This window comes from Mytilus edulis, chromosome 12, assembly GCF_963676685.1.
Source record: "Mytilus edulis chromosome 12, xbMytEdul2.2, whole genome shotgun sequence".
Taxonomy (NCBI): Eukaryota; Metazoa; Mollusca; class Bivalvia; order Mytilida; family Mytilidae; genus Mytilus; species Mytilus edulis.
In genome coordinates this window covers 3785060-3805683 of record NC_092355.1, presented here as the reverse complement: position 1 = coordinate 3805683, position 20624 = coordinate 3785060, and the positions used below count along the sequence as shown (strand labels likewise).

At 32.6% G+C, this 20624-nt stretch overlaps 1 protein-coding gene across 10 annotated transcripts in view; it reads left to right on the top strand.

Annotated features, from left to right (window-relative positions):
* Positions 1 to 20624, top strand: part of LOC139499488 (PHD finger protein 3-like) — a 46471-nt gene that overhangs the window by 10679 nt on the left and 15168 nt on the right. For 3 of the 10 annotated variants that reach the window (XM_071288177.1, XM_071288174.1, XM_071288178.1), the window contains exons 5-17: positions 1390 to 1531; positions 3446 to 3499; positions 3879 to 6249; positions 7070 to 7238; positions 8014 to 8135; positions 8764 to 8906; positions 10726 to 11328; positions 12307 to 12450; positions 13946 to 13957; positions 15640 to 15799; positions 16581 to 16983; positions 18698 to 18857; positions 19769 to 19885. In XM_071288177.1, the coding sequence (XP_071144278.1) occupies positions 1390 to 1531; positions 3446 to 3499; positions 3879 to 6249; positions 7070 to 7238; positions 8014 to 8135; positions 8764 to 8906; positions 10726 to 11328; positions 12307 to 12450; positions 13946 to 13957; positions 15640 to 15799; positions 16581 to 16983; positions 18698 to 18857; positions 19769 to 19885 (4600 nt within the window). Of the gene's footprint in view, positions 1 to 175; positions 319 to 1389; positions 1532 to 3445; positions 3500 to 3878; positions 6250 to 7069; positions 7239 to 8013; positions 8136 to 8763; positions 8907 to 10725; positions 11329 to 12306; positions 12451 to 13945; positions 13958 to 15639; positions 15800 to 16580; positions 16984 to 18697; positions 18858 to 19768; positions 19886 to 20624 lie in introns of those variants that run through there. The other 7 variants (XM_071288182.1, XM_071288183.1, XM_071288180.1 and 4 more) reach the window with 4 other exon arrangements.

The window sequence follows — 20624 nt, the reverse complement described above, 5'->3', positions numbered from 1 at the left end:
CCTGTAATCCAAAAAGCTATTAATAGGCCAGTTATGAAGTTTTTATATCATAACTTTATATAAAAATAATCATGTTAATAGATGTATTCAAATTTTTTACAACAAATTATATTCCATCTTGTAAGGGAAGTTCAACAAGGGAGATAAATGACCCCAAGCAATACCCTCTGATGAAAATGGAATAACCCACTTTGACCTAGATAATGACCTGTCTCTCACATGTGGCTTAATACAAGTAAATACATGTTTTTAAATGTGGAGGAAACAATTTTATGGATATTCAGAAGATGTACATCTCTTAGGAATTAATATTGATAGGTAACAACTTTCTATAGTCAAAGGAATTTTGAACTGACTGTTTTATTGGAAAAATCATTACACATAAATGTACAAAAGGTATGTCCAGGTGTGTTTGATATCAAACTACAAGAACTGTTTAGGTTTTGGAAATCTATTTCCAATTTACCATAGACCTGAATTATTCACTTAATAAATAATATAATAGTCTCTTTGAAATTTTATGTGGTATATTTTTTAAAAATATGAAAAAGACTCAAAATCTAGTATGACACACTGTCATGATGGCTTCTGAAAATAATTACATATATTTTAACATTGAGTCATAACACATATTAGGATCCCTTTTAAGGAATATAAACCTTTAAGAGATAAATGTTTTTTCTGTCTGATTTTTACATACCATACGTATACACATGGTATATATCAAAGATAATGCATTAAAAGTCAACAACACTGGATATCTTGTCAGATCTTAGATGGTAAATCCCAACCATGCTGTGAACACTTTTTCTTTAGTATAAAGACAAAAGGGAGAAATGAAAATTATGCTCTTTTGATTTATTATTTGTTATTTACAGGTTTTTAGTGAGGTTCGTTTTGCTTAGTCTTTAGTTTTCAATTGGTTTCATGCTAATCCCTTCCACAACACTGCAATTTGATTGTTTAATATTTTGCTAGTATTTCATTGGACTAAAGTCTCCTGCTAATTCATTACACACCATGTCTCTTTTGATTGGTTATGTTTAAGAATTTTATAGAAGAGTGGTTTTTTGGAAATCCATTTCACAAGATGCATGTAAATTCAGAAATTATTGCGAGGTATATTTTATTAATGCCAATAATGCAACTGAATGCATATCTCAATAATAAGAAGTTGATTACAATATCTGATACATATGTCCATGATGTCTGTAGTAGCTTTTCCTGAAATCACCAAAAAAAAAAATCTCACATCTTCGTCCATTCATAAAAAATTGCAATAATAAATGCATGCAATAATTTCTGAATTTGCGGTAGTCACTTTTGTTTGAACATTTGTTGAATATTAATCAGTAGTATTTTATTGTGGTTTCATTATTATTTTTGTAGACGATCCAATAGAATTAGTGATAACGAACAACGGGAAATGGCAGAAAAAATTAGACAAGAAAATATACAGAAAGAAAAAGAGGCAATGGATGCTTTGAACTCCGGACAATTTAGTGATGGTCAAGATGAAACACCAAAAAGGGTACTAAAAATAGAAATACTGTGAAACCTGGTTTGAGAGATCACTTTAATAAGGGAGAGCAAATAAATGGTTTCATAAGACAGGTTGTCTTTAAATACAGACTAAATCTTTAAGAAATGCTCTACAGAAACACCTAAAATTAATAGTCTGCTATAAAAAAAAAAATGGAAATATATTCAAATGTTATGTCAAAGATATTGCATTCTTACCACACAATTAACATGGACATCTAGAAGTCACCATAAAATATTAAAAAAAACATGAATAAGACAGTCAAAGGTCAGAGTTCCCTGGTGGTCCTTGAAGAAAATCTGTTGGTCCTCACTTTAATTTCTATTGCAAAATCAGAACTTGTGTTTGCAGGACTCACACTACTTCAGAATTATAGGGAGAAGTGACTTCTCTTTTTGAAACTGATAGGGAGAAGTGGTGAGATTTGAAAGAGAAGTGCTCATTCGCACGGTGCGCTACAATGTTTGGATTTTACAATAGTATAAAGGGCCATATGTAAATAATGTTCTTTTTATATTATTCAATTCATATCTGAGTACACAATTAAAGTAACATTTCAAATTAAAAGTTATTTAAGTTTAACTAAGGTTTTGTGAGAAACTACCAACTAAATATCTAGCACTAAAAAAAAATTATTTTAAAAAATGTAAAGAAATTATAATATATCAATTACAATTTAATTAAAAATTATCTTGTGTATGAAATTCAGTGTTTCTCATAAAAAAAATATAAGAGTTATTAAGCTGGGCCATAATATATTGATATTAGTAGAATAGTCTCAGAGTTAAGCAACTTTTATCAATAGTTTGAAACAATCCATAAAAAATATAGGGAATTATATACACCAATCAATTAGATGTAACCAAAAGTCTCTTAATGCGTGTGGAATACGTAATTTTCCCCTTTGGGATCAAAATTCTTCTGTCAGCTGTTCCATCCGTGCGTCCGTAGTAATTATTGTAAAAGTACGGATTTCGGTCATAGCTGGTCCGGTTCAGATCCGTAGTTTAGAAATCGGTCAATGGCGGACGAATGCAAGAAAATTTACAAAAATAAACGATGTTTGACAAGTTATTTGGAAAGGAACATGACGGTTTTAATGCAATAAATGGATTAAACATTTACTGGAGGCATCTTTTATCACGTTTAAATAAGTAACAAACTTATTTTGCCGCCGAAATTTAGGTTGATGTACGTTTTCGAGTAACAAGCACCGGGACTTGCGGAAATGCACGAAGTGATAAAAAGTTGTATTTTTATCAAATAACCTGCTACACACTGCGAAGACAATGCTTCAACCTCTTTTCTAACGATAATGAATCGTTTATGTCTAAATTTCTTTAATTATCAGTAAAAAATTGATGTTTCATCAACTTGGTAAAAATTGAAAATGTCCGATGACGGAAGCGACTGAAAGCGACTATCGTCAAGAACAGGGCGACTTGTTTTCGCTTTTGGGGGTCGGGGAAAGCGAAGTGACGGTCGGGAAGGCGACTTCTTCGCCCAAGTCGCCTGGTAGCGTGAGCCCTGGTGTTTGTCCTTGTAAATTTTAGTGGTCAAAACCTTTTAATAAAACACCAAATTTCGAGAACTCTGAAATATTTGTATCAATTTTAATGAATATAAAAAAACCACCTAATAATAGATCATTTATTATTTCATTTATATTGTTGATGAACACCTTTTCTCATTATAAAAAATCCCCCAAAACTCACTTTTTATATTGTCTAAGTTAAGAGGAGAATAGGGGGTACAAGGAGTAACTTTGAATATATTTTTTTATTTGATTAACAACTTCCCCCATATAATTACCTCAAGGGAAGCCTCTAACACCAATCATAATTATTAAATTTGACAAATGTTTGAGGTCTATAATTTAGAGAATTTCTGTATTCTTATTAGGGAAGAGGAAGACCAAAGAAAACAGGAGAAGATGAGGAGGAAGAGATTGAACAGGTATACAGGCTAAATTTTAAGGTCGAGATACCCTAAATGGACTACATGTATGTCACAGATTTTGGTCAAATTTTACATTCAACTTAGGTTTGTTGAACATGTTGAAATATAACTGAAAATTAAAAAAAATAATGCATTGGTCTCTTTTATTTTCTGAAATTTTATTTATTGAATACTTTCAAAATAGGTATTATAAAACTTCTGTGTGGAAAGCACATAAAATAAGGCAAAGTACATGTATTCCCATTCAAAAAGATGGAATTTTGATGTGAAAAGATTTCTTACAGAACAGCATCTGGTAATAGAATAAGCATAAACATGCATTAAAAGGGGTTTTAAAATGAAGTATTGCCCTGATGTCATTTTGTACTTTTTTAAGGTTGAAGATGAGAATGATGAAAATTCAAGTGAGAGTGAGACTGACACAAAAGAGGAACAAGTTAAAAGAAAAAGGGGTAGACCTAAAAAGGTCAAAGATCAAGAATCTGAAAGTGAGGCTGAAAATCTGACTAATAAAAAAGACAAAAAAGGAAAAGGTAAAAAAGTGAAAGATGATTCTGATAGTGAAGAAGAGACGCCAAAGCAGAAAGGGAAAAAAGGACGATCGTTGAGTAAGAATAAAAAGCAGGAGGATGATGCTGATGATGAAAGTGATGAAAAATCACCAAAAAAAGGGAAGAAAAAAGACAATTTGAAAAAGAAAGGAAAGAACGAAGACAGTTCTGAAAGTGAAAGTGAGGAGGACTCACCCAAAACTGAGAAAAGAAAGCCAGGTAGGCCAAAGAAAAATAAAGGGAAGGAAATATACACAGAAAGTGAAAGTGCAGAAGAATCACCAAAGAAAGGAAAAGGAAAGAAAGGAAAAGGGAAACAGAAAGTTGAACAAAGTGATGAGGATAATAAAAAGAAAAAGAAAGGCAAGGGGAAAAAACAGGATACTGAAAGTGAAAGTGATATTAAAATTAAAAAAGGGAAAAAAGGTAAGGGGAAACAAACATTTGAAAATGAATCACCTAAAAAGAAAGGAAAAAAAGGGAAAGTGAAGGAAGAATCTGAGGAGTCAAGTGACGAGGAAGAGTCGCCAAAGAAAGGGAAAGGGAAAAAACTAAAAGGAGGCAAAATGTCCATGGGCAAAAAAGGAAAAAAGGATGAATCTGAAGATTTATCAAGTGAAGAAGAAAATAATACACGTCAGAAAAATAAAAGTGCAAAAAAGAATGAGGGAAAGGAAGAAAAAACAAAATCTCAGACAAAAAAGGACAAAAAAGTTAGCAGTGATGAAGAGGATGAACCTTTAAGTGCAATTAAATCAGAAACTACTAAGGTTCAAAGTTCAATCAAGAAAGATATGTCTGCCGGTAAAAATATTTTTGAGGCATTGTCAAAGCAAATTATGGAATCAAGTGCTTTAAAACGTAAACATTCAGAGACAGATAGTGTTGATGGGAAAATGGTCAAATTAAAACACGAAAGTGGGGAAGACCCTCATTTAACACGGCAAGATTCTCAGGATTCTAAGAAAAAGGAGGAAAATGGTGAAATGAAAACTCCCAAATCTGTGAAAAAGAAATTTAGAAAATCAGAAGAGTTTTTAGACCTTACAATGACTGATTTGTTTAAACCTGATGGTGTTGTCCGTAAAGATGATGAACAAAAACAGGAACTTACAAAACCTGATGAGAGTGATAAACATAGTAATGACTTAGTTTCAAATAATCAGGATCATACACATGTTTTAAATGATGAAACTGTTGTAGTTACAGTTGAAGTGAAAATTGATTCAGATGAAAAAGTTGAAGAGAAAATTGATTCAGATGAAAAAGTTGAAGAGAAAATTGATTCAGATAAAAAAGATATTGAAAATAGTATTGCAGCTGATGAAAATTCAGCTAATGAATCTGATGAAACTAATGAATTAAAGCTTGTTGAACAAATTCCACTGCAAAAAAGTGAATCGGAAATTTCACCTGCAAAGGGAGGTAATGATGAATATACTAAAATAAAGGAACTAAGTGAATCGGAAGTTTCACCTTCAAAGGGAGGTAATGATGAAAATATCAAAATTAAGGAACTATACAAAAGAGTTGCTGACAAATCAGATGATTTAAATTCTTCTGTTGATTCTAACTTTGGAATTATATCGGTATCTATGGTTACGTCAGATTCGGACAAAGAAGAACCCATTCAGTTTGAGGCCACGATAGAAAATATTGAATTTGTCTCTTTGCCTGAGGAGGCTGTCGAGTTTCGAGCTGAAATTGTTCCGGGTACTGAAAATGTTTTAAGTGTACAAGTAAGTGAACCGGTAGAGAAAAAGAAAGAAGATGAAGATTTATCAAGTTTGAAAGAAAATGTGGTTCTGAAAGACAATATTGAAACAAAAAATAAAGACGAAAAAGGGTTGCCAAAAGATACTGCCGTGATTAAGGCAAAGATAGAAACAAAACAGTTGAAAAAAGTAACACCAAAGTCAGTGCCAAAGCGTGGAAAAGTTGCTGAAGTCAAGAGTTCTAGTGATTTAGACACATCTGACATAACTGGATCAGAAATGGAAGACGATGGTCGTGTATTACGGAGGAAAAGAGTAAGAAATCCACTTGTTGAAGAATTTCTCAAAAAGGAAACAAGAAAACAGCGAAAGAAAACAACAAAGTCTGAAGATGAAGGTACAGATAAAGAAGTAGAAAAAGTGGAGGAAAAAAAGAAAAAAGGAAAAGAAAAGGTGAAAGAGAAAGAGAAAAAAGGACCTGGTAAGTTTGTCATGTGATTGACATTTGTTAGGTTTAATAGAGGCTTCTGAATGGGTACTATTTGAAAAAAGGAGATGACTTATAATGGTCAATAAGACCACCAGAGACCAAGGGATGAGCATATTAACAACTGAAGGACACTTTATCTTAAGGCCCTCAACAATAAACAAAACCTATATCATATAGTAAGCTATGAAAGATCCTGGGATAACAAAGTGTGAAACTATTCAAAAGAAAAAACCTACAGCTTTAACCAAAACAAATAAACAAACAAAATTGGCAGCTTTAACCAAAACAAATAAACAAACAAAATTGGCAGCTTTAACCAAAACAAATAAACAAACAAAATTGGCAGATAGCAACCAAGGGTTTAAAGTAATTTGGGGAAACAATTTTTTACCTAAATAGATTGATTTTACAGGGTATATGTCAATGAGACAGCAACCCTACAACACAAAGAAAGCAGTAAAATTTAAAGTGCAACATGTGGTCTAAAATCTTGTGATTGACTTTCAATGTCCTAAACATTGGAGAGGGGGGATAGGACCTTTATTGGGACTCCGGGATCGGGTGTTTTTAAGCTCGGGATTTCGGGATTGACCCTGTCAGGATACGGGAATTCTTTTTTTGAATTTCGGGACCTCAGGATTTCGTTTTTTTAAGCTCTGGATTTTGGGATTTCGTGTTTTAAAGCCCGGGATTGCGGGAACAGGACCCCTCCTATCCCCCTCATTGGATATTCAACCAATGATATTAATTTACATTGTCATTAATTTTTGTTTGTATGAACAATAAAGGATAAGTTAATTATTTCTATTAGTAGTGATAGAAAAAGTAAAGGAAAAAGCAAAAGAAAAATCAGAGGATGAAGAAGAAGAATCGGAAGAATCAGAGGATGAGGAGGATGATGATGAAGATATGGACAGTGAAGAAGAATACGAGCCTCCAGATCGTAAATACTGTATCTGTAACAAACCGTATGGTAACAAGTACGTACAATGTCAGCCACATTCAGTGTAATTGACTGTCCATTTATTTATTTATAGTGGATTGGGAAACAAGTTTTGCAACTTATATTAATCCCTTTCCACTTTGCGGGTGTGAGTGCTGCCTTGTAGCGGCATTAGACTACTCTTTTTCGAAAATCTACAAGGGTGTCTTTTACGTACAAGAGATATGACTCTCTCTTAAGACAGGTCAGCCATTTAATGTCCCCTTCTGAAGGACTTTCATTGTTTCCTCAAGACCATATTAGCAAATGGTGTCAAGGGAGAGCCTGAAATCAGTCCCTGAAATTTTCATCCTGGAATGGGAATCGAACCAGGAACCTCTGAGTTAGTAGTCCGATGCACTAACCACTACACCACGGCTCTCAAGATTTCGTTGATACAAAGTTATACAATATTTTTATTTTAGAATTGAGAATGAAAATGAGGATTATGTCAAAGAGACAACGACCCGACAAAAGAGCAAACAACAGCTGAAAGCCACCTGTGTGCCTAGTTGAACCATTAAATTCATGCTTCACCTTTATTGCAGAAATTCACTGAAAATATATCCCATGAATAATAATAATTCAAAAATATGCTTTTACAATGTATAAGTTGGTGAGACAGCAACCAAACAACATAACTAATTAGATTCATCCAGCAAACCCTTCACAAAACTTTAAAAATGGCAACTGGTTTTTGGTGGGTTTTCTGCCTTTAGTTTTTATTATAGAGTTGTTTTTATACTGTTTAAACGTTGCCATGGTATTTCCAGATTTATGATTTGCTGTGATAGATGTGAGAATTGGTACCATGGTAAATGTATCGGGATAACTCGTGAGAGAGGAAAAGAAATGGCCGACAAGGAAGAGGAGTATATCTGTGATGGTTGTAAGGGTAGGTACAAATGAAAAAGGGCAACATGCATGATGTCACATATAAAAAACACAAATTTCTGTAAATGTTTGAAAAGGAAAGATAAAAATAATAAGTGAAACATATTTCACCACTATCATGACTATAACTCTTTTATTACTATATTTCTTCACTCCAACAGTTTTACAGTCTCATGGTTTATAAAATATTTAAATCTGTCTTGAGTCGACAAATATGGTAACACACTTGTTGCAGTTTTAAAATCTATATTTTCTGTGGTGGCAGGCCAAAAAAATCCATTGTTTACCATTGCAGACTTGTAGATGTTGCTATTTCTCTTTTGATTATGGTCAAGAAACATGCCCAATGAATTTTGGTGGTGTCACTTTTACCGTTCTAGAGTTATGCCCCTTTGCAAATGGAAAATTTGCTGAATTTTTGGTTTCCATTTTCGAACTTTAGTTGGCCTCAACCAAATGTTATGAAACTTGTGCACAATGCTTATTACCTCAAAAATTCAGATCAAATGCAAATGTGGGTTGCGTCACTTTTACAGTTCTTGAAACTATTTGAAAAAATACATAGTTATCATACTATTGGAGTTCCTATGACAAGGCTGCTGTAAAACATTTACACATTTATCTTATAGAGAAAGAAAAAATAGAAAAGATCAAAGGCAAATCCAAAATGGACGACAGTAAAACCAGCACAGGGTCTAAACCACTGATTGTTAAGATGCCAGGATTGAAAAAGGGAGATAAGCCTGTTAAGACTGGTAAAGTTGAACTATCAGTAAGTACTGACATAGTTTAAACTTTGCACAAATTTGGCAAATCAATTATATAGTGTCCTATGCCCACCCTAAGGCGATTTCTTTTCTGACAAGACAAGACAATTAATTAAAAACTATACATTTACAATTATATTATACATTTGCAAGCAAGACACACAATAAATAAATTAATTTCTATAAAGTTTACACATATAAAATTGAGAATGGAAATGTGCCAAAGAGACAACAAACTGACCAAAGAAACAGACAACATAACTTGATCATAATGTAAATTTGACTTTTGTATTTAAGGAAGTTCGCTACTCAGTTTCAAAATAACAAGCTTGTCATAACACTATAATATATTGATAGGGGTTAAATAAAGGAACCAAAATAGCAAAACATAAATACAGGTCAATGTGCTTGTTTTCAGGATATTAGCCTTTGAAAATTTGGCGGGAAAATGATTTCTTTTGATTTTTCATTGCTTTATCATTGACAAGTTAAAGCTGTCAAAAACTATTAAAAAATAACAACGATTTAATAAGACTTTAACAGATGGTTTATAATCATACATATAAAAGATTTATAAAAAGAAAAATGGGGGTCAATGGGCAAATTTTTTTAAGGCATTTAAATGGATAAGACCAGAGGATTCCGAAAATCTGACAAAAATCCAAAAACATGACAAGCGAACATCCTTAATTTAAAATTTTATACAAATTCATAAGTATATTATTATTGGTATAATAGATAAAATGACCTAAAGGCTAAACTTTAACTATTAACCCTTTCAACGCTACACAAAAAAATAGAAAAATGGCTGCTGCTGCTGCATTTTTTTTTAGTACATTCATTAGAACAGTATTTTCCTTTTCAGACTGCTGTATCTTTTTTATTATATGAGATACAGAGAAAGTTATTGCATGAAAAATGCTCAGGAGAGCATGAACTGTAATGTTAGGCAATTATTTTACTGAAATTTTTATCAGGTTACCTGCGTTTTCAGGTAATTAACAGATAAAAGGTGTAATTTATTACATTTGTGTTGAATTTTGAATAAAAACTACTTTTAGTCTTCATTTATTTTGTTGTTTTATCTGCCATATTGTAAAGAAGACACCAGTTGCCCGATTCCGTAGCGTATTGTACCATACATAACGTTTTATGTAATCGTGGCACAAATAAATAGCTCCGTCCTAAAAAATTTCAGTCAACCTCTGTTTTCCCCCCTTTTTCTACGTCTCGTAATGATCGATCAAATCATATTTCCCACACGAATTTTATGTAATAAACACATTGAGATAACAAGAAACCTTTTAACTAATCCTCGTTGTAAGTTTTGCCAAGGAAATGCTGAAATTTTTCCATATTTACAGCTTCGTTTCCGATTTCCGCCATTTGCATTTGTCAAAATATTTGTTTTTATTTTCCTTCTATTTTCCTTCTACTGCATGATTTTACTATAAAAATTGTCGGGATTTCAAGCGCGAATGAGACCTTGCATATCCTAGATTCAAACGAGGAAAAATTAGAGAGAACCCGAATGAAAACCGAATGGTTTAAGAGTCCTTATGAAAAATCCTTTTTCATCGCGGCATATGCCGCGAATAGCAGTGGCGAACGGCGTACGTCATCGCGGCATATGCCGTGTATAGTGTTGAAAGGGTTAAAAAAAAAGACGTGGGCTAAGCAGTTGGTAGAGATTGACTTGTATTAGAAGCAAATAATGTCAAAAGAATAAAACGTTTATTGGCAATCATTTGGGGCAATAGTCAATACTTAAATAATTTTTCAAAACTGATTAAGGAAGTTGTTGACTGTATTTCTTCTTTTCAGTCCAAGAAAAAGATCTTTGAAGGTAAGAAAAAGGAAAATAAAGACAAAAGTCCTGTAGTTTCAGGAAAAGTTGATAAGAAAACAGTGCCAGGTACAAAAGTCACGGAACAAAAATTAGCTCCAGGATCATCATCTTCTAAGAGTGAGAAAAAGGTCACAACACAAAAAACTGGAGAAATTGTTCTTGTGAAAAAGAGTTCTAAGGAAGCTGTAGGAAAAGTCTCCTTACTCGGAGGAAAAGTAGAAAAGGTGATTGGTGCTAAAGGACAGGAGGTTAAGGTCATGACCTCATCTGGAAAAACTGAAAAAGGAACAGTGAAAGGTGAAGAGGTCAAGGTAACAACCTTACCTGGAAAATTTCAGAAGGAGACTGTAAAATCAGAAAAGATGATAAACACACCTGGTAAAATTGAAAAAGGTGGGACAACTGGAAAATCTGAGGTCTCGAGCACCTCTGATAAATCTGATAAACATTCAGTTACACCTGGAAAACTAGATAAGAAAGCGGAAAAATCTGAGAACTTCCTGGAAATATTCACTCCTGATAAAGCTAAAATATTAGCACCTGTTAAGAAAGTTTCTACGGAACAGAAAAAATCAGAGGTAATTATATGGATATGTATTGCAGGAAGTTATTTGTTTGTTTGTATGTTGATTGAATTATTTGTTTGTGTGACTTCCAATTTAAACTAATTGTTTTTGTTTTAAGTTGCAGGTATTATAAACTGTTAGAGCTAATTTCCTAATCCTTGTAGAATAAGATTTTTGTATACTTGTTTGCTTTGTTTGTATAAACCTTTGCTAATGTATTATACTGTGTTAATCCAATTACAATTGTACAATATTATAGTGTTATTAACTGGCTGTTTCTGTATTATACTGAAAGATTGACATCTGCAAACAATATAGATAGGCATAGTTAAACCTGTATATATTACATCTTATTTGATTGTTAATCCAATTACAATTGTACAATATTATAGTGTTATTAACTGGCTGTTTCTGTATTATACCAGTGCCAATACAGAAACAGCCTGTTCATAACACTTTTATTAAATGATTATAAGAAAATTAAAAACCGTCATCAATACAGGTCCAATAAAACGGCTTTTTTACCTCCTTTTTCTGTGTTGGCCGTTTTTCTTTAAAAAATGGTGACTAATACAGAGCCAATACGGCTTTTTTCTCGCTTTTTTCCGTATTAACCCTTTTCAAAGAGCAATATTAAATCTTGATTTATATCAACAGTGAAACGTTTTCAGTATTGCACATGCTGATTTATCGGTATTAGGGCTGATTTACTCATATCATTCAGTAAACAAACATAGCGAGCAAGATAACCAAAATCTTACCCTGCATGCATTAGGAAATTAGCTCTAAGGTTATATTGTTTTTCCTATTACAGTTTTCAAGTTAGAACTTATAATATCATGAATATATAGCTGTGTTAGTACACATGTATACTAAAGGTATTTTATTAGAATTTTCATTTTCTAAAAATTGATTACTAGCTATGTATAGTCCTTCTTGATCTTGTGAATACAGTGGAATCATCATAAAGATAATGAATATAATTAACAGGAAAAGTTACCCCGGTGTATCGGACCTAAATGTGGCAAAGTGTCGAGGTGGGATTCAGTGTATTGTAGTAACGAGTGTATCATCAATCATTCACAAGACTCACTTAATATTATACATAGTCAGCAAGAACAGACAACGGTCAAGGTAGACAACTTTAATGTCGTAACTCAATATAGGCCCTTTCAGAATCTAATGCATTCTGGGTAATATTTTTGAAAATCGTACATCAAAATGTTATGATTGGTTTGAGAGGTTTTAACAATTGAAATTCAATCAATGATGTAACGTTATTTTCATTTTGGTGTACGATCAATTAGATCACCCATAGTCCTTTAGATTCTGAGTAGGGGAATTGCATGTTTATCTGTATTGTCAAATACTGTGGATTCGTAATTATTCGGTGGATACCAGTTTTCTTGGTTTCGTGGATAAAGGAGTCAGTTTCACAAAAAAAACAAAAAAACTTAGATTGTATGTAAGTTTACTGATTCGTTCATGACTTACGATCAATCTTAGTCGTAAGTTTTATTGTGAAACCCGACTCCAGGTGAGCCACAAATTTAAGTGTTGAACTAATGACAAACTTTATTTTGGCTAGAACATGTAGAATGCAGACTTTGACAAAACCACAAAATTAAATATCCATGAAAATGCAATTATTCTGCATTCCATAACATTTGGTATCCTCGAAAATGAATAAATGGCCAGTATAAAATTGTGGATGAAAATTTTGGCTTCATCTCAAATACTGTGGATTCATTTATATTCCTGAGTACCAATTTTTCTGGATTGAGAAGAAATTTTATTCTTATTTTGTCAAAGGTTGCATATTGTTATGCGTTTACTTTTCTGCGTTGGCTAGAGGTATAGGGGGAGGGTTGAGATCTCACAAACATGTTTAACCCCGCTGCATTTTTGTGCCTGTCCCAAGTCAGGAGCCTCTGGCCTTTGTTAGTCTTGTATTATTTTAACTTTTAGTTTCTTGTGTACAATTTGGAGTTTAGTATGGCGTTCATTATCACTGAACTAGTATATATTTGTTAAGGGGCCAGCTGAAGGACGCCTCCGGGTGCGGGAATTTCTCATTGCATTGAAGACCTGTTGGTGACCTTCTGCTGTTGTCTGCTCTATGGTCGGGTTGTCATGGTGTTGTCTCTTTTACACATTCCCCATTTTCGTTCTCAGTTTTATGCAAGCTTTTTTTAAATTTGTACATCCATTTACATTTGAATAAGTGGTTAACCTTAACCCTTAAAATCCACTAAAAAGCTGAAGGATGCCTCCGGGTGCAGGAATTTGTCACTACATTGAAGACTTGTTGGTGACCTTCTGCTGTTGTTTTTTCTATGTTCGGGTTGTTGTCTCTTTGACACATTCTCCATTTCCTTTCTCAATTTTATTCCTATGAATTATAATGAATCCACTCAAGTGAACTTGAGGAAATGATAACTTCTTGACTTAAAAATTTTTCCTGTATTATATTTATTACAATCTCTTCACTCAAACTTTTAGTAATTTCTTATATTATATTTTTAAAAATCAAATGTTATTTTTCTGGAGAAAGCTGTGTTATAAGATGGTTTATACATCAATTTTGAATTATTAACCACATTTTATTTATTTTAATTAAATCTATCAGAGGCCAAGTAAGGTAAGAGTGCATGCATGTTGTTACTTATCTGGGTTAACTCTCTTAAAAAATTTGGGAACAGTCTGTTCTTTAGTGTTTATAATTAGTTACGTCTATTAAATTGCTTTAGTCTAACTTACCATGCTTACATGAAATATATTTTTTTTAACAGAATGAGTATTATTAAAAAGTTCATTCTAACCATTAAACTTTTTTACATGTATCTGTAATTTCATTATGAAGTAAAAACAATGACCCTATCACAAGAAATAAGTTTAATATAAATGTTTAAGTGTGTATTTTTTTTAATAATCTAATTTTGGATGTAACGCGTCTTCTGATTGGCTGAGCACAATAAATAAGTTTAATATAATTGTTTAAGTTTGTATGTTTTAATGTATTGAATATTGTTGCACTATGAAATTGGTATATTATTTTAAGGATTATATCTACTGTGCGTTATCATTGAAATATAATTATTTTCAAATTATGCAGTACTCTTTTCACAAATTAAAATTTCAATTAGCATCAATAGGATTGGGGTGAAGAGGAAATTACCAATTTTAACCATCTTTTTTGCAAAATATTTTGGCTGCAAGTGCATAAGGGACGACATCAAAAGTTCAAAGAAGGATAAAAAACTTAATTCAAATAGTTTTTTCACTGACCCCCACACCCCCCCTCTTGACTTAATTTGGAAAAAATTTATTGACCAATAGGGATATATGTAAAATCAATTTTAGATTAACAAAACTTGCAGCAATGTTGATCCCCCACCCCCAAACTATTTGATTTAAGTTTTTTATCATACATCGATCTTTTGATGTCGTCCCTAAAGTGATGCTAAATTCTGCTTTGAAACTATGGACAAATTTATTTTTGATTTCATTACGAAAAAACCACTGGTTGACTAGAGCTCATATGACAAGCTTTTGCTTTCTTTTCCTTTAAAACAACATGTACATAGAATACATTGGGGAAAATGATTTAAACTGTCATGTTCATCATTTTTGCAGTTGGAAGTTTTCTTTAAGTGATAGGGGAAAACAATTTATCTACTTTAAATAGTTTGTCAACTTGACGTGGGAGTTCTGTACTTCTTAAATGCTTTTTGAAGAAAACTGTTTATTTGACTATGAAATTCATACATGTGTACTCTAGTTGATAGTAATCCAATAAAATGCTTAAAAGAATATGGGAAATGATTGAGTATAGATTGTAATCATGATCATGATTATAGACTTAAAGTAATACACTGTAGTAGTAGTGACTTGTAATCATGATCATGATGATAGACTTTAAGGTAATAGTAGTAGTAACTGTATGATTGTTTGGATGTATTAAAATGATTTATTCACTTAATTTTGCATGATCACAGTTCATTAACGTTAATGGTAATTAATTATATTATTCCCCATGAACGAGGACAACAGCCATTCCAAAATTGAAACTTTTACAGCCGAGTGGGTAGGTATAAAAGGTAACCTCTTTGGTTAGTTTGCTTGCTAGCTGTACTGTCAAGTCATTATTATGTAAGGTACACTACCCTCCATTTGAAGTAGTAAACGGGGCAAAATATTTTACATTGTATTGTATGGAAAAAAAACAAGAAGTCCGAACATTTGGCACAAATTCTGAAACCTTACCTAAGTACATCCTTAAGTCAACTTATGTTAAGAAATATTTGCTTTTTTATTTTCCAGTTAACTGGTGACAAAAGAATCGTGGTTATTGAAAAGACAACTGGCAAGATACTCACTGGTGACAAGGCTCCTACGGAGGCCGAGCTGTGTGCCTGGCTAGAGAAAAATCCTTCATACTCTGTGCTCCTGCCGAGTATTAAAAAGCTCAAGGGTACTGAAAGTAAGTATCAAATAGTATCTGAGCTCTGTGTGTGGTTATAAAAAAATTCTTCATACTCTGTGCTCCTTCCTAGTATTAAAAAGCTCAAGGTTCCGAAAGTAAGTATCTATTATAGTCTGATCTCTGTGTGTGGTTATAAAAAAAAATCCTTCACAAGCAATGCTGGGCACATAGAAATATAAGCATCTGTCAATCAATATGACTTGTAAGCTCCATCAGAAAACCATATCTTTTCAGATTTTATCAAGATTATATCAGACAATGTCTGGACAATGTTATTAATTGTTACTGATCACTTAATTGTACAGTAGTTAATATGACCCTTGTAAATATATTTTTTATGAAAATTGTTCAGGGGGTGGATCCAGCCATTTTTTAAAGGAACAGGGGGTAAAATTATATGTCCCTATTCAAATGCATTGATCGTCCAATAAAAGGGGGGAGTTCCAACCCTGGAACCCCCTTTCTGGATCAGCCACTGTTGCTTTGTTAGCAATTTTTTGTATACATTTTTTGAAGGATTTTTATGAAGAAAAAAAATATGTTGAAGTTATTGCCCTTGGACAAATAAAATATATGCATTAGTAGTGGATTTAGATAGAAATTTTTATACTCTGTCCTTCTTCCTAGCATTATAAAGGTCAAGATTACTGTCCATAAGTATCTTATTCAAATATAATCCCAATATTCTTTCTGCTAACATATTGAGGTAATTGACAATTGTTTCCACCTAAGAAGTTTGTTGTTTTTCCCACCTTCTCAAAAAGGATTTTATTTATAGTTGCAGGTAAACAGGAGAAAGAATCACATCACAAGCATTCTGAACAGCACGAAAAAGGCTCTCATAATGGCAGTAAACATCATCACCATAGCAACAAAGATCATAATAGAGACAGAAAGGACAGCAGTAAGGATAGGAAGAGTGATTCATCCAAAGAACGAAAAAAGTCCCATTCAGATTCATCCAAAGACCAAAAATCACAAAGTTCTCATAAAAAATATGATGACAAACATTCCAGTAAAAATCTGTCAAGCAAAAAAGATGAAAAAACAGACAAAAGTAAAAAGGAATCAAGAGATGAGAAGACAGACAAAGGGAAAAGTGACACTAAGACAGACGATAACGGTCCAGATCCGATCAGACTCAACGTTAGAAAGTCACTGAGAGATGCTTTAGCAACAAGGTACACACTGATTTGATATGCTGTAAAAATAAAATAGAGTTTGATATATCTTTATTCAAAAAAAAAAATATGTTAAAAAAATTTGAAATATTAGTTGATAGATATAAGAAGATGTGGTATGAGTGCCAATGAGACAACTCCCCATCCTAGTCACAATTTGTTAAAGTAAACTATTATAGCTCAATGTACAGTCTTCAAGATGTAGCTTTTGTACACACTGAACAGAAAGCTAAAGGGTAAAAAAAAATTACTAGTGTAAAACCATTCAAATGGGAAAACCAACGGTATAATCTATATAAAAAAAAACTAGAGACCAGAAAACAGGTTCCTGACCAGGGTTCTCGTTAAGACGCGTATACGCGTCCTGGACGCATGGGAATCCAGCTGGACGCGTCATTTTTTAAACCCGTGAGTCCCTGGGACGCGTCCTGATTGTATCCCCTGAGTCTCAGAAACATCATTTTGCCTAGAAGATTTATGATATGACATTGTTTTGAGCCGTTGTTTTGACAAGAAACTAAACCGGAAGTCGATGTCAAAACATCGATGTGATGCGTAGATCAATATTTTTGACAGCTGATAGATTTATAATTTACATAATTTACATTGTCTGCATGGTTGAACAAGCCAATGAACGGCAAGCATGAGACATTTGTCAAATTGAAAAGTAAAAATTGTTTGCAAACTATTTTTTAAATACAAATGCTTGACTGTACCTTAAATGGAATGAATATAAATCCAAACTAAATTATTAATAGCAGAAAAATCCAGAAATTAAATGAATTCCTTCACGAAATGTTTTGTTTTGTTGACAAACATGTCACATGATCATTTTAGGCGGGAAAAATACTTGGGGGAAACACCTAAGTAACAGACAACTCTGTCTGGATATTTATAGACATTTTAAATAAACAGCTGATATGACTGATATGGTAGTGCCATGAAAGTAGTTAAACTTGGTGTATATAATTCAATCTACACTTATTTAATTGGGAAAAGGGTGTAGAGGGGAAGGGGTTAATTTGTAAAGTTATTTTTTTTTTTTTGTATTTTTAATAAATTTTGGTAACTAAAAATGACCAGACAAGTTCTTTAACTGAGTTTATTATGAAATAGCCCATTCATATTAAAAAAAAAAACTAAAACCCTACCTATCGCCCTGATCTTTTTTTATGGAACTCTGGCTTTGACAAACCAACATTTTTTTCAATGTGGCCAAACATCAAGAATATGATAAACCCAGAAAAAAGTCTGTTACATGTATATATTTTGAGCAATAACTATTAAGAGGGCATAATTTTTATTAATTTAATAAAAACTACCAACCCAACACGCATTGTTTCAGTTGTATTTCGTCATATTTCATTATATTGTGACACAAAAAAAATACATGCATCCTGGACTCATCAAAATCTTTTGGGACTCACCATTTCTAAAAGTGATGAGTCCCAGGACTCACCATGAAAAATTCCTAGTGAGAACCCTGCCTGACTAAGGACAGGTGCAACCAAATGCAGTGGATTTAAATGTTTTAATTTAAATCCTATTTAGTCATAAAATGACAAAATTGCAATAACAACTGCACAAAATGATTTCTGAATTTCCAGTATTTGCTCATTTAAGTCTTATAATGTATAAGGGAAGGATTTGAATCTTGGAAACTAACCTCCATATATAGAAGTTAATATATTATTGTTTGGTTTTTTTTCTCCAGGGCAGAGAAAGCTGACGATGTAATGCTGTCTCTCAGTGAGATAAAGTCACTGTCACTTGACATTGAAAATGAACTGTTCAGCTTCTTCAAAGAAACGGGTCACAAATATAAAAATAAATATCGTAGTCTGATATTTAACATCAAAGATATTAAAAACAAGGTAGGTATGCAATGTAATTCCCTATAGGTTCACCACATCAAGGTTTAGTGGTATCTAGTCTGTTTGTTCAAAAGTAAAATAACAAAAATGTCAAACTAGCTCCAAGGAAAATTCAAATCAGAAAATCTTTTATCTAATGTGAAAATCAAAATATCAAACACACCAAAAGATTATAAAACAACTGTCATATGACTTGGTACAGGCATTTCCTTATGTAGAAAATAGTGGATTAAACCTAGTTTTATAGCTGGCTTACCTCTCGCATCAACGTTTAGTGGTATTTAGTCAGTTTGTTTAAAAGTAAAATAATAAAAATGTCAAACTCTAAGGAAAACTCGAAACAGAAAATCTTTTATCATATGTGAAAATCAAAATACAAAACATCAAAAGAACACAATTGTCATATTTCTGACTTTGTACAGACATCTTTTTATGTAGAAAATGGTAGATTAAACCTAGTTTTATAGCTGGCTAAACCTCTCACTTGTATAAATAACCCTGTTTTATAAAAGGGAGATTACTCCATTACAATATAAGTTATTTGATTATATGGACTGCTGGAAAACGTTTCAAGTATTTTCATTAAATCTAAAATAGAAAAAAAAACAGCTGTTAAAAGGTAAATTTTTCAGTTTTGATTTAAGACCAATAGAGCATACCTAAAAAACAATTAAAAAAGGACAAATTATTAAAACACATTTAGAGGGTAAAAAATAGATGAACACCACATCTATACAATATTCCAAGCTCTTAATGTTCTAGAAAGTAGTCTCAAAAAGATATATGGATAAAAGCAAGCAATACTGAAATTGTTTTTAAAAAGGAAAATGATAAACTGACAGTGATGGCCCAGCTAATCACAATTTACCTGAACATTCTATGATATCACATGTGACTACATATTTTTACAGGGTTTATTTAGAAAGATTTTGAATGGAGAGTTGAAGCCAAATAAATTGATACGGATGACCCCAGATGAACTGGCCTCTAGAGAACTAGCAAAGTGGAGAGAGTTTGAAACAAAACATGTTTGTATTATATAGAGAATAATACATGGCAAAATCCGTATCATATGTCGTATCATCCCGAGACATAAATATCAGCCCAAGGGCCTTTAGGCCCGAGGGATGATATTGGTCGAGGGTGATACGGCATGTGATACGGATTTTGCCATGTATTATACACTTTATCATATATTTCAACAGAAGAGTATTATATTAGTGAACTGTTTTCTGATCCATAGCACTGGGTTACCTTCAGTTCTACTTTTGTCTTGTTTCAAAGGCCTTAAAAGAACTGCTCAATTACTTATCCGTTCGAAGCACCTGGGTTACCTTACAATTTGCGTGCTGTTGTTTTAAAAATATTTTGTTTATTATTGTATTAATTTGTGTGTTTTGTATTTTTCATAGTTGCATTTAGTGTGCCAAAAAATATGAAAACTTGACGTTCGTGACATCACATACAATATGAAAACTCGACGTTCGTGACGTCACATACCAAACAATGACGTCATTCAAAAAATTTACCTATTTTGAGGAAAATTTTTCTTAAGCAAAAAAAATACCAAAACTGACTTTAAGTAAAAAAAAAAAAAAAAAAAAAAAAGTAGGGGTGTGATAAAGGGTATGCGATAAAGGGTAGGGGTGTGATAAAGGGTATGCGATAAAGGGTGCGCATCAAAGTTGCGCGATATGGATTAAACAGCAGGCTATTTATCACATATGCAAAACTACTGTATTTACTACAAAACATATGATAAATAAT